The sequence below is a fragment of the Oncorhynchus keta genome, unplaced genomic scaffold (genome assembly GCF_023373465.1).
Source record: "Oncorhynchus keta strain PuntledgeMale-10-30-2019 unplaced genomic scaffold, Oket_V2 Un_scaffold_139_pilon_pilon, whole genome shotgun sequence".
Taxonomy (NCBI): Eukaryota; Metazoa; Chordata; class Actinopteri; order Salmoniformes; family Salmonidae; genus Oncorhynchus; species Oncorhynchus keta.
The window spans coordinates 429,154-443,892 of NW_026290780.1; the positions used below are offsets into that span (position 1 = coordinate 429,154).

A 14,739-nucleotide genomic window follows, 5' to 3' on the forward strand; every position below is an offset into this window, starting at 1 on the left:
GATGGAGCCCCGGACAACGGGGCCTTAGATTCCGGGTCCCCTACACGGCAAGGAGCCTCTGTAGGGGCCTCGTCTCCCTCCTCCCACAAGCTGGGCTTCTCCTACAACCGTGATGCTGACCTCATCAAGAAGAAGAGGGCCAGCCTCCGTCACTCTGAGTCTGAGACCGCCTCCGACTGCAGCGACCCCACCCCTAACAACCACGCTGACACGCCCACTAAACAGGTAAATGTCTAGACATTCCTACTGATTTGATATGATTGATTTCATTGATTGATTGATTGACTGATTGACTGATGAATTATATCTCAGGTTCAAACAGTGTTTGGTCTTAATGAGACCTTTAAGGACACCAGCTGTAGACACTCTGACTCTTAACAGGTCAACACACTAACGACGGTTCTTTCTTCACCTCCACGCGTTTATTTCATCCCTGCCGCACCTTAATTAAACGACTCACCTTCCCGTCGGTGATCAGTGTAATCAGGTGGTCTTGTCCGAAGCTACAGCCTGATGAAGGTAGTAACAGTGCAGCTTCAACACCGATCCAGTCAAACAGCATGTGGTGCTTCTGATGGATTTCTGCTACGGAGAAAACTGCTGCTTCCCATCCCGTTTCAGATGTTGTCACCGTGGGCCCGAGCAGCCGTCAGGTGGAGGGAGAGGCGCTAACATTACCCAAACATCCCACAAGCTCTTTTGACATTTCATTATATTTTTCATTATATTTCTCATCCCGCTGTGTGATGGCAGGTTGTGCTCTGGCTGCGTGGATACGCTTCACAGGACACGCCTCCGTTCTCGCAGTCACACACACACACGCCTGTCTGCCTGCCTTAACCCCTCGATCATAACACCGTTTAACACCTTGAAAGGTCGCGGTGGAGGTCACTGCAGTCGCAATGCCACGTCTACGTCACAGCTGTATATTAAATGATTAGCATCGCTGTCAAGGCTTTGTGGTCCGACTTGGAAAACTCCAGATTTCCGTTATTTCCAGCGTGACCAGATTGTAGCAGGTTGAACCTTGTTCAGCTCTGCAGAGTGGCCACTAGCTGGCACAGCCTCATAGTCATCAAATCATAGTCAACCTATTCTTAACCACACTGCTAACCCTAATGCCTAACCTTAACTACATGTCTAACCCTAATGCCTAACCTTAACCACACTGCTAACCCTAATGCCTAACCTTAACTACATGTCTAACCCTAATGCCTAACCTTAACCACACTGCTAACCCTAATGCCTAACCTTAACTACATGTCTAACCCTAATGCCTAACCTTAACCACACTGCTAACCCTAATGCCTAATCCTAATCTTAACCACAATGCCTAACCCTAACCTTAACCACACTGCTAACCCTAATGCCTAATCCTAATCTTAACCACACTGTTAACCCTAATGCCTAATCCTAATCTTAACCACACTGCTAACCCTAATGCCTAACCCTAACCACACTTCTAACCCTAATGACTAATCCTAACCTTAACCACACTGCTAACCCTAATGCCTAACCCTAACAGTCCCACCTGCTAACCCTAATGCAGAGCACCAACCTTCAAATTAAATTACTATAAATGTTTAACCATCAAATCACTAATCTTAAAACATCAAAAAAAAGCACTTTTTTGTTTCCATGTCAGATTTCAAAAAGGCTTTGCAGCTGGGGAATCTGAGGTCAGTTCTGCCTCAAAACAGGATAAGATTTATACGAAAGTCAGAAATAGCAAAAAATGAACCTGCCTTGTGAGTAGTCACCATTATTACAGAGGCCAGTTACACAATACATGTTTGTTTTGTTAGTAGTCCCCATTATTACAAGACCTTCCATGAACCTGCCTTTAGTTAGTAAACCAATGGCTCACAGAGGCCTTCACATGAACCTGCCAAATTGTAGTAGTTTCAGAAACATGTCAAATGAGGCCTTTACATTAACCTGCCAGGTTGTTTTTAGTCATAAATTACAGATTATTTCACATTAACCTGCCTTGTAGTAGTCAGCCATATATTACAGAGGCCTTCACACTCAAAGTTGTAATTGTTGCCTTGTAGTATATTACAGAGGCCATAGGGAACATGAACCTGCCTTGTAAAAGTAGTCAGCCATTATTACAAAGGCCATTTCAAATTAACCTGCCTGGTGGTAGTCAGCCATGTATTACAGAGGCCATTTCAGTTCATTAACCTGCCTTTTAAGTTTCAGTCATTTTTATCCCAGATCTACTAATTATATTAACCTGCCTGGGTAGTAGTCAGCCATTTTACAGAGGCTTTTCACAGGTGAAAACCTGTCCCCTTGTAGTAGTCAGCCATTATTACCCAATGCCTTAACATTAACCTGCCTTGCTAGTAGTAACCAACCCACTTATTACAGAGGCCTAACCTAACATTAAACCTGCCTTGTAGTCAGTCATTATTACAGAGGCCTAACATTAACCTGCCTTGTAGTAGTCAGCCATTATTACAGAGGCCTTAACCATGAACCTGCCTTGTAGTAGTCAGCCATTAACAGAGGCCTTCACATTAACCTGCCTTGTAGTAGTCAGCCATTATTACAGAGGCCTTCACATTAACCTGCCTTGTAGTCAGTCATTATTACAGAGGCCTTCACATTAACCTGCCTTGTAGTAGTCATACCATTATTACAGAGCCCTTGCATCTGAACCTGCCTTGTAGTAGTCACCATTATTACAGAGGCCTTCACATTATGCCTTGTAGTAGTCAGCCATTATTACAGAGGCCTTCACATGAACCTGCCTTGTAGTAGTTCAGCCATTATTACAGAGGCCTTCACAGTTTTAACCTGCCTTGTAGTCAGTCATTATTACAGTAGGCCTTCACATTAACCTGCCTTGTAGTAGTCAGCCTTATTACAGAGGCCTTCACATTAACCTGCCTTGTAGTATATTACAGAGGCCTTCACATGAACCACCTTGGAGTAGTCAGCCATCATTACAGAGGCCTTCACATTAACCTGCCTTGTAGTAGTCAGCCATTATTACAGAGGCCCAGCCATTAACCTGACTTGCAGTAGTCAGTCGGGAGATGACAGAGTGCCTTCACATTAACCTGCCTTGTAGTAGTCAGCCATTATTACAGCAGGCCTTCACATGAACCTGCCTTGATGTAGTATATTACAGAGGCCTTCACATGAACCTGCCTTGTAGTAGTCAGGCCATTATTACAGAGGCCTTCGAGATCATGGAACCAGCCTTCCCCGGGAGGTAGTAGTCAGTCATTATTAGCAGAGGTGGTGATCCACATTAACCTGACTTGTAGTCAGTCATTATTACAGAGGCCTTCACATTAATCTGCCTTGTAGTATATTACAGAGGCCTTCAATTTAACCTGCCTTGTAGTAGTCATCCATTATTACAGATGCCTTCACATGAACCTGCCTTGTAGTAGTCATCCATTATTACAGAGGCCTTCAATTAATCTGCCTTTAAATTAAGACCAGAGGCCTTTTCATGAACCTGCCTTGTAGTAGTCATCCATTATTACAGAGGCCAATAAACATGAACCTGCCTTGTAGTAGTCAGCCATTATTACAGAGGCCTTCACATGAACCTGCCTTGTAGTAGTCAGCCATTATTACAGAGGCCTTCACATTAACCTGCCTTGTAGTAGTCAGCCATTATTACAGAGGCCTTCACATTAACCTGCCTTGTAGTAGTCAGCCATTATTACAGAGGCCTTCACATTAACCTGCCTTGTAGTAGTCAGCCATTATTACAGAGGCCTTCACATTAACCTGCCTTGTAGTCAGCCATTATTACAGAGGCCTTCACATTAACGTGCCTTGTAGTAGTCAGCCATTATTACAGAGGCCTTCACATTAACCTGCCTTGTAGTATATTACAGAGGTCTTCACATTAACATGCCTTGTAGTAGTCATCCATAATTACAGATGCCTTCACATGAACCTGCCTTGTAGTAGTCAGCCATTATTACAGAGGCCTAAATCTTTTAATCTGCCTTGAGAATATTACTTTAGGCCTTCAATTTAACCTTCCTTTAAAGACATCCATTATTACAGATGCCTTCACATGAACCTGCCTTGTAGTAGTCAGCCATTATTACAGAGGTGTTCCACCATTGGGGAGCCAGTAGTAGTCAGCCATTATTACAGAGGCCTTCACATTAACCTGCCTTGTAGTAGTCAGCCATTAGGCCAGAGGCCTTGGATGAACCTGCCTTGTTTAGTAGTCATCAGAGCCATTATTACAGAGGCCTTCCCATGAACCTGCCTTGTAGTAGTCAGCCATTATTACAGAGGCCTTCAACTGGAACCTGCCTTGTAGTAGTCAGCCATTATTACAGGGGCCTTCACATTAACCTGCCTTGAAGTGAACAGCCATTATTACAGAGGCCTTCACATGAACCTGCCTTGTAGTAGTCAGTAGTTACAGTAGCCTTAAATGAACCTGCCTTGTAGTAGTCATCCATTATTACAGAGGCCTTCACATTAACCTGCCTTGTAGTAGTCAGCCATTATTACAGAGGCCTTCACATGAACCTGCCTTGTAGTAGTCATCCATTATTACAGAGGCCTTCACATGAACCTGCCTTGTAGTAGTCAGCCATTATTACAGAGGCCTTCACATGAACCTGCCTTGTAGTAGTCAGCCATTATTACAGAGGCCTTCACATGAACCTGCCTTGTAGTAGTCATCCATTATTACAGAGGCCTTCACATGAACCTGCCTTGTAGTAGTCGGTGATTATTACAGAGGCCTTCACATTAACCTGCCTTGTAGTAGTCAGTGATTATTACAGATGCCTTCACATGAACCTGCCTTGTAGTAGTCAGCCATTATTACAGAGGCCTTCACATGAACCTGCCTTGTAGTAGTCGGTGATTATTACAGAGGCCTTCACATTAACCTGCCTTGTAGTAGTCAGTGATTATTACAGAGGCCTTCACATGAACCTGCCTTGTAGTAGTCATCCATTATTACAGAGGCCTTCACATGAACCTGCCTTGTAGTAGTCAGCCATTATTACAGAGGCCTTTGCTTTTCAGCGAGGACAAGCTTCTTGTCATTGGGTTTTAAACCATTTAAACCGTGGACTTAGTTTCTGAAACATGGACTTAGTTGGGTTCAGCGCTCCAAGCCGCGGTTTATGCCTGTCCCTGTCTATTCTGCACCGTGGATTACTGCAGATGGCCGTGTGGATAGGGAGGCAATGGAAAGATGGGTGTTTGTGTGTGTGTGAGCCTGTGCGTGTGTGTGTGCAAGTGGTCGTGCATGCATATTGGTGTGTGTGCTTGTTGCTATGCTTGCTCGCTCATGTACGTGTGTGCGTATGTATGTGTGTGCGTGTTTATGTGTGCGTGTGTGTGTGTGTGTGTGTGTGTGAGCGCTGTCCGTCCTGGGTTGTCACCTTCTCTCCACTACTTCACCGTTGCGTAGCTCCCTGTAATGAGAAAGGTCTGTGGTGATAGTGACAGGGAGGCTCAGTCCCACATCACACCTCTAGTCCCTAAGTAGTGCACTACTTTTAACCAGCGGTCGGATGGGCCCTAGTGCACTATGTAAGGAAACGAGTGGCGTTTGGGACACAGACCCTGTAACTCCAACACTAAGGATAGATAGTCATCCCACAGCCTTCACCTGTACCAATATCACTCACATATACTGTAGGGTAGGTCCCAAATGGGAGCCTATTCACTATGTAGGGTCCTTCTTTTGACCAGGGCCCATTGGGTTCTATGTAGGGAACAGGGTGCCATTAGGGAAGCAGACTTACACTGCAGTAGAGAGGAGGGCCCTTCGCTGAAATGGACCATCATCTCGTGGATTACATTACATTTATTACACTGCTCGCCTTTTCCTCATTCTCTCTCTCTCTCTCTCTCTCTCTGTCTCTCTCTCTCTCTCTCTCTCTCTCTCTCTCTCTGTCTTTCTCCTCTCTCTCTCTCTCTCTCCTCTCTCCTCTCTCTCTCTCCTCTCTCTCTCTCTCTCTCTCTCTCTCTCTCTCCTCTGTCTCTCTCCTCTCTCTCTCTCTCTCTCTCTCTCCCTCTCTCTCTCTCTGTCTCTCTCTCCTCTCTCTCTCCTCTTTCTCTCCTCTCTGTCTCTCTCCTCTCTCTCTCCTCTCTCTCTCCTCTCGCTCTCCTCTCTCTCTCTCTCTCTCTCTCTCTCTCTCTCTCTCTCTCTCTCTCTCTCTCTCTCTCTCTCTCTCTCTCTCTCTCTCTCTGTCTCCTCTCTCTGTCTCTCTCCTCTCTCTCTCTGTCTCTCTCCTCTCTCTCTCCTCTCTCTCTCCTCTCTCTCTCCTGTCTCTCCTCTCTCTATCTCTCTCTCTCTCTCTCTCTCTCTCTCTCTCTCTCTCTCTCTCTCTCTCTCTCTCTCTCTCTCTCTCCTCTCTCCTCTCTCTCCTCTCTGTCTTTCTCCTCTCTGTCTCTCTCCTCTCTCTCTCCTCTCTCCTCTCTGTCTATCTCCTCTCTCCTCTCTGTCTCTCTCTCTCTCTCTCCTCTCTCTCTCCTTTCTCCTCTCTCCTCTCTCTCTCAGGAGCCAATGCCCGTCCCCAGCTCCCCAGTGGAAAAGGTGAGTGTGTGTGAGAGAGATAGAAAGAAAGAGTGAGGTAGAGAGAGAGTCATGTCAGGGATGTGTCTCAGTAAGGCTGTGTGTAAATCTAACCCTGACAGATGGAGGATGAGGACAGAATTTATAAAGTATTACAACAGAACCATGTAGTTGTCTTAGTTACTCTCCCTGACCTCCACCCCACCCCCCGTGTCTCTCGTCTCTCCCCCACAGAAGGTGCAGTCTCGGCAGGAAGAGCTGAAGGAAAGAGCCAGGCTTCTCCTGGAGCAGGCCCGGCGGGATGCTGCCATGAAGGCCGGCAGCAAGCACACAGCCAGTTCAACTAACTCAGTCCCAGTTAAAACACCACAAGTCACTGACGTAAGTGTGTGTTTGACTTGGAGTGTGTGTGTGTGTGTGTGTGTGTGTGTGTGTGTGTGTGTGTGTGTGTGTGTGTGTGTGTGTGTGTGTGTGTGTGTGTGTGTGTGTGTGTGTGTGTGTGGAGTGGTGACCTGGAGTGTGTTTGTGTGTGTGTGTGTGTTAGTGAGATCAAATGTTCTGGTGTGTGTGTGAGAGAGAGAGACTTGGGTTATTTTACAACAATGAGAGTTGTGTGCTCCTGTTCTTTTATGTGGGTGTTAGTTTTGAGACACTTCAAATCAAATGTTCTTGGTCACATGCTTGGTAAACAACAGGTGTAGACGAACAGTGAACTACTTCCTAATGGGTTATTTTACAACAATGCAGAGTTAAAGAATCAAACTAGAACTAGAGACACAAGGAATAAATACACGGTGTATAATGAATAACAAGTATTAATTACATGACTATATACAGGAAGTACCAGGTAATAACATGACTATATACAAGAACTACCAGGTAATTACATGACTATATACAGGAAGTACCAGGTAATAACATGACTATATACAGGAAGTACCAGGTAATTACATGACTATATACAGGAAGTACCAGGTAATACATGACTATATACAGGAAGTACCAGGTAATAACATGACTATATACAAGAAGTACCAGGTAATTACATGACTATATACAGGAAGTACCAGGTAATAACATGACTATATACAAGAACTACCAGGTAATTACATGACTATATACAGGAAGTACCAGGTAATAACATGGCTATATACAGGAAGTACCAGGTAATAGCATGGCTGTATACAGGAAGTACCAGATAATAACATGACTATATACAGGAAGTACCAGGTAATAACATGACTATATACAGGAAGTACCAGGTAATAACATGGCTATATACAGGAAGTACCAGATAATAACATGACTATATACAGGAAGTACCAGGTAATAACATGGCTATATACAGGAAGTACCAGGTAATAGCATGGCTGTATACAGGAAGTACCAGATAATAACATGACTATATACAGGGAGTACCAGGTAATAACATGACTATATACAGGAAGTACCAGGTAATACCATGGCTGTATACATGAAGTACCAGATAATAACATGGCTATATACAGGAAGTACCAGATAATAAATCAAATCAAATTTTATTTGTCACATACACATGGTTAGCAGATGTTAATGCGAGTGTAGCGAAATGCTTGTGCTTCTAATTCCGACAACACAGTAATAACCAACAAGTAATCTAACTAACAATTCCAAAACTACTGTCTTATACACAGTGTAAGGGGATAAAGAATATGTACATAAGGATATATGAATGAGTGATGGTACAGGGCAGCATAGGCAAGATACAGTAGATGGTATTGAGTACAGTATATACATATGAGATGAGTATGTAAACAAAGTGGCATAGTTAGTGGCTAGTGATACATGTATTACATAAGGATGCAGTCGATGATGTAGAGTATAGTATATACGTATGCATATGAGATGAATAATGTAGGGTAAGTAACATTATATAAGGTAGCATTGTTTAAAGTGGCTAGTGATATATTTACATCATTTCCCATCAATTCCCATTATTAAAGTGGCTGGAGTTGAGTCAGTGTCAGTGTGTTGGCAGCAGCCACTCAATGTTAGTGGTGGCTGTTTAACAGTCTGATGGCCTTGAGATAGAAGCTGTTTTTCAGTCTCTCGGTCCCAGCTTTGATGCACCTGTACTGACCTCGCCTTCTGGATGATAGCGGGGTGAACAGGCAGTGGTTCGGGTGGTTGATGTCCTTGATGATCTTTATGGCCTTCCTGTAACATCGGGTGGTGTAGGTGTCCTGGAGGGCAGGTAGTTTGCCCCCGGTGATGCGTTGTGCAGACCTCACTACCCTCTGGAGAGCCTTACGGTTGAGGGCGGAGCAGTTGCCGTACCAGGCGGTGATACAGCCCGCCAGGATGCTCTCGATTGTGCATCTGTAGAAGTTTGTGAGTGCTTTTGGTGAAAAGCCGAATTTCTTCAGCCTCCTGAGGTTGAAGAGGCGCTGCTGCGCCTTCTTCACGATGCTGTCTGTGTGAGTGGACCAATTCAGTTTGTCTGTGATGTGTATGCCGAGGAACTTAAAACTTGCTACCCTCTCCACTACTGTTCCATCGATGTGGATAGGGGGGTGTTCCCTCTGCTGTTTCCTGAAGTCCACAATCATCTCCTTAGTTTTGTTGACGTTGAGTGTGAGGTTATTTTCCTGACACCACACTCCGAGGGCCCTCACCTCCTCCCTGTAGGCCGTCTCGTCGTTGTTGGTAATCAAGCCTACCACTGTTGTGTCGTCCGCAAACTTGATGATTGAGTTGGAGGCGTGCGTGGCCACGCAGTCGTGGGTGAACAGGTAGTACAGGAGAGGGCTCAGAACGCACCCTTGTGGGGCCCCCGTGTTGACGATCAGCGGGGAGGAGATGTTGTTGCCTACCCTCACCACCTGGGGGCGGCCCGTCAGAAAGTCCAGTACCCAGTTGCACAGGGCGGGGTTGAGACCCAGGGTCTCGAGCTTGATGACGAGCTTGGAGGGTACTATGGTGTTGAATGCCGAGCTGTAGTCGATGAACAGCATTCTCACATAGGTATTCCTCTTGTCCAGATGGGTTAGGGCAGTGTGCAGTGTGGTTGAGATTGCATCGTCTGTGGACCTATTTGGGCGGTAAGCAAATTGGAGTGGGTCTAGGGTGTCAGGTAGGGTGGAGGTGATATGGTCCTTGACTAGTCTCTCAAAGCACTTCATGATGACGGAAGTGAGTGCTACGGGGCGGTAGTCGTTTAGCTCTGTTACCTTAGCTTTCTTGGGAACAGGAACAATGGTGGCCCTCTTGAAGCATGTGGGAACAGCAGACTGGTATAGGGATTGATTGATTGAATATGTCCGACAATGTCCGTAAACACACCGGCCAGCTGGTCTGCCCATGCTCTGAGGGCGCGGCTAGGGATGCCGTCTGGGCCTGCAGCCTTGCGAGGGTTAACACGTTTAAATGTCTTACTCACCTCGGCTGCAGTGAAGGAGAGACCGCATGACTATATACAGGAAGTACCAGGTAATACCATGGCTGTATACAGGAAGTACCAGGTAATAACATGGCTATATACAGGAAGTACCAGTACTGAGTCCATGAGCAGGGGTACAAGGTAATTGAGGTAGCTATGAACATATAGGTAGGGGTAAAGGATAGATAATAGACAGTAACAGCAGTATAATGTAGGTAGGGGTAAAGGATAGATAATAGACAGTAACAGCAGTATAATGTAGGTAGGGGTAAAGGATAGATAATAGACAGTAACAGCAGTATAATGTAGGTAGGGGTAAAGGATAGATAATAGACAGTAACAGCAGTATAATGTAGGTAGGGGTAAAGGATAGATAATAGACAGTAACAGCAGTATACTGTAGGTAGGTAGGGGTAAAGGGACTAGAAGTCATGGTGTGTGTGTCCGTCAGTGTGTGTGTGTTGTAGGCAGAGTGAGTCTGTGACAGGGCTGTCATTGGGACTGTTCTCAGTACAGTGAACTGTGTCAGAAAGCCCTAAATGGACAGAAGAAGAGAATCCACAGAGTGGAACCTTCATCCTTTTCGAGCTTGGCCACTTTGCTGACTCTACTTCTCATGTCATGTAGTGAGAGAACATTCTATACCTCTCCTTCCCCTCCACTCCACACTGCTTTGTCCTCTTCTCTCTCCCTTCCTCCATCTCTCTCTCGCTCTGTTTCAATGACACCTCCTTTACCTTGTGACACTGAAAAGCCATTTCCAAACGGCTCCCTCCTTCCTGCTCCCACATTTGACAGAGATGCTCTTTTCCCCACGCCTCCCCCTCCTGCTCCATGCTCCCCCTCCTCCACGCCTCCCCCTCCTGCTCCATGTCCCCCCCTCCTGCTCCACGCCTCCCCCTCCTCCTCCACGCCTCCCCCTCATCCTCCACGCCTCCCCCTCCTGCTCCACGCCTCCGCTCCCTCCTGCTCCACCCCTCCCCCTCCTCCTCCACGCCTCCCCTTCCTGCTCCACGCCTCCCCCTCCTGCTCCACGCCTCCCCCTCCTGCTCCACAGCTCCCCTTCCTGCTCCACGCCTCCCCTCCCCCTCCTGCTCCAACCCTCCCCTCCTCCTCCACCCCTCCTCCTCCACGCCACCTGCTCCACAACTCCCCCTCCTGCTCCACGCCCCCCCCTCCTTCCTTCCCCTCCTGCTCCACGCCTCCTCCTCCTCCACGCCTCCCCCCTCCTCCACGCCTCCCCCTCCTCCTCCACGCCACCTGCTCCACAACTCCCCGTCCTGCTCCACGCCTCCCCCTCCTTCCTTCCCCTCCTGCTCCACGCCTCCTCCTCCTTCACGCCTTCCCCTCCTCCTCCACGCCTCCTCCTCCACGCCTCCCCCTCCTGCTCCACGCCTCCTCCTCCTCCACGCCTCCTCCTCCTCCACGCCTCCCCCTCCTCCTCCACGCCTCCTCCTCCTCCACGCCTCCCCCTCCTCCTCCGCGCCTCCCCCTCCTCCTCCACGCCTCCTCCTCCACGCCTCCCCCTCCTCCTCCACGCCTCCCCCTCCTCCTCCACGCCTCCCCTACCTGCTCCACGCCTCCCCCTCCTACTCCACGCCTCCCCTTCCTGCTCCTCGCCACCTCCTCCTGCTCCTCGCCTCCTCCTCCTCCACGCCTCCCCCTCCTCCTCCACGCCTTCTCCTCCACACCTCCCCTTCCTCCTCCACACCTCCCCCTCCTCCTCCACGCCTCCCCCTCCTCCTCCACGCCTTCTCCTCCACACCTCCCCTTCCTCCTCCACACCTCCCCCTCCTCCTCCACGCCTCCCCCTCCTGCTCTGTGTAACTGGTGACAAAGGCAGGATTGTGAGCGGGCAGTTGAGGGCCTCCTCAAGGATCCTTCCTTATTAACTTCTGCTCAGGCTCTTTTCAGGATGCCCACAGGGGCCTGCTAAGGTCAAAAGGGTTAGGTTTTTGGTACCTCTCTCTTTCAGAAACTTGGTGCCACTCTCTCACTCACCCTCTCCCTCTCTCTTACCCCCTCCCCTCCCTCTCTCTTACTTCCTCCTGTCCCACTCTCTTACCCCCCCTCCCTCTCTCTTACCCTCCCTCTCTCTTACCCCCTCCTCTCCCTCTCTCTTACCCCCTCTGCCTCTCTCTTACACCCCCTCTGCCTCTCTCTTACCCCCCTCTCCCTCTCTCTTACCTCCCCTCTCCCTCTCTCTTACACCCCCTCTCCCTCTCTATTACCCCCACTCCCTTTCTCTTACCCCCCCCTCTCCCTCTCTCTTACTCCCCCCCTCCCTCTCTCTTACCCCCCCGCACAGTTGCCCCAGCGTCGTCCGGGTTAGGGAGGGTTTGGCCGGTAGGGATATCCTTGTCTCATCGCGCACTAGCGACTCCTGTAGCGGGCCGGGCGCAGTGCGCGCTAACCAGGTCGCCAGGTGCACGGTGTTTCCTCCGACACATTGGTGCGGCTGGCTTCCGGGTTGGATGGCGCTGTGTTAAGAAGCAGTGTGGCTTGGTTGGGTTGTGTTTCGGAGGACGCATGGCTCTCGACCTTCGCCCCTCCTGAGTCCGTACGGGAGTTGCAGCGATGAGACAAGACTGTAACTACCAATGGGATACCACGAAATTAGGGAGAAAAAAGCAAACAACCTTCCTCTGAATCTTATAACATCGACTTAATGTCACACCAACCCCCTTAAAGGGAGACTTCAGGATGTTGGCCATGAAGCCCTTTATCTACTTCCTCTGAGTCAGATCAACTCCTGGATACAATTTGAAGCCTGCAGTTACCTCACAAAATGGGGTGGTCAAATCCAGAATGACCTTTCCAAATGGGGTGGTCAAATCCAGAATGACCTTTCCAAATGGGGTGGTCATATCCAGAATGACCTTTCCAAATGGGGGTCAAATCCAGAATGACCTTTCCAAATGGGGTGGTCAAATCCAGAATGACCTTTCCAAATGGGGTGGTCAAATCCAAAATGACCTTTCCAAATCCAGAATGACCTTTCCAAATCCAGAATGACCTTTCCAAATGGGGTGGTCAAATCCAGAATGACCTTTCCAAATGGGGTGGTCAAATCCAGAATGAGTGAGTGTTGGGGAGAGAGAGAGTGAGTGTTGGGGAGAGAGAGAGTAAGTGTTGGGGAGAGAGAGAGTGTGTGTGTGTTAGGGAGAGAGAGAGTGTTGGGGAGAGAGAGAGTGAGTGTTGGGGAGAGAGAGTGAGTGTTGGGGAGAGAGAGAGTGAGTGTTGGGGAGAGAGAGAGTGAGTGTGGGGGAGAGAGAGAGTGAGTGTTGGGGAGGGAGAGAGTGAGTGTGGGGGGAGAGAGAGTGAGTGTTGGAGAGAGAGAGTGAGTGTTGGGGAGAGAGAGAGTGAGTGTTGGGGAGAGAGAGAGTGAGTGTTGGAGACAGTGAGTATTGGAGAGTGAGTGTTGGAGAGAGTGAGTGTTGGAGAGAGAGATATGGTTCTGACTGATGACCAAGGATTTGAAGGAAAAATGAAATGAACCTTTCAGTAATAAAATATTTAAAAAGTGTCAGCTTTGAGCCGCCGTTCATTGTCTGCATCCCGAAAGGACATGATGCCCTTGAATTAAATGGTTGGTGTGTGTGTGTGTGTGTGTGTGTGTGTGTGTGTGTGTGTGTGTGTGTGTGTGTGTGTGTGTGTGTGTGTGTGTGTGTGTGTGTGTGTGACTGAGTGTGTGTGACTGAGTGTGTGTGTGTGTGTGACTGTGTGTGACTGTGTGTGACTGTGTGTGACTGTGTGTGACTGTGTGTGACTGTGTGTGTGTGTGACTGTGTGTGTGTGACTGTGCGTGTGTGTGTGACTGTGTGTGTGTGTGAGACTGTGTGCGTGTGTGTGTGAGACTGTGTGTGACTGTGTGTGTGTGCATTTGCCTGTGTCAGTCTCCGTGGGCCTTAGGAATAACAAATTCAGCATAATAATCTTAACCACAAACACAGACAACCTTCCAAGAAGCACCAGTCAGAGTGTTTCAAGTTGTTCAGAAGAGAACTAGAATTAAACCAGTCTGTTCTCATGGAGCCAGAAGTCCTCTACCGTCCCTCCCCTTGTTGTTAATGCTGTGAAGCCAAGATGGACGCCTCATTGCCTCCTTTAAGGTGTTTGAGTAGGCGACTGCTCTCCCTCCCTCCTTTCATTTCATCTAACTCCTTACTTCCCAAGGACGACACTAATAAGGGAAGCATTAGGGAACGAGGGAGGGAAAGGAGGAGGGGAATTATTGAATTGTTTCACTTTTTTAATAGAATAGATTGATTAAAAGAATCCCCCTTCTAGCCTCTCCTGTCAGCTGATAGTTGTCAGCAATTCAGATGAGATTACTTGATGCCTTGCTTTGATTAGGCTGTGTGTGTGTGTGTGTGTGTGTGTGTGTGTGTGTGTGTGTGTGTGTGTGTGTGTGTGTGTGTGTGTGTGTGTGTGTGTGTGTGTGTGTGTGTGTGTGTGTGTGTGTGTGTGTGTGTGTGTGTGTGTGTGTGTGTGTGTGCGCTCTTGTGTGTGTGTGTGCGCTCTTGTGTGTGTGTGTGCGCTCTTGTGTGTGTGTGTGCGCTCTGTGTGTGTGTGTGCGCTCTTGTGTGTTTACTTGTGTGCCCGTGTTTGTGTGTGTGCGTGCATACGTGTGCTCATAGCTACTTTGTGGTTTAGCATGCATACGGAATATATTAATTCAATTAAAACAGGTTTCATTCTGCCGGGGTAATGGCAGTAATGTGGGGGCGAGAGGGAGGGAGGGAGGGAGGGAGGAGAGGGAGGGATGGAGGGAGAAATAAGTTCCTCTAGG

At 48.1% G+C, this 14,739-nt stretch overlaps 1 protein-coding gene across 1 annotated transcript in view; it reads left to right on the top strand.

The window, feature by feature from the left end:
* The window catches only part of ehbp1 (EH domain binding protein 1), a 421,276-nt gene that overhangs the window by 257,651 nt on the left and 148,886 nt on the right, over window positions 1-14,739 (top strand). Inside the window, 3 exon segments of the mRNA XM_052513761.1 lie at window positions 3-225; window positions 6,515-6,550; window positions 6,764-6,910. Of these exon segments, the coding sequence (XP_052369721.1) occupies window positions 3-225; window positions 6,515-6,550; window positions 6,764-6,910 (406 nt within the window).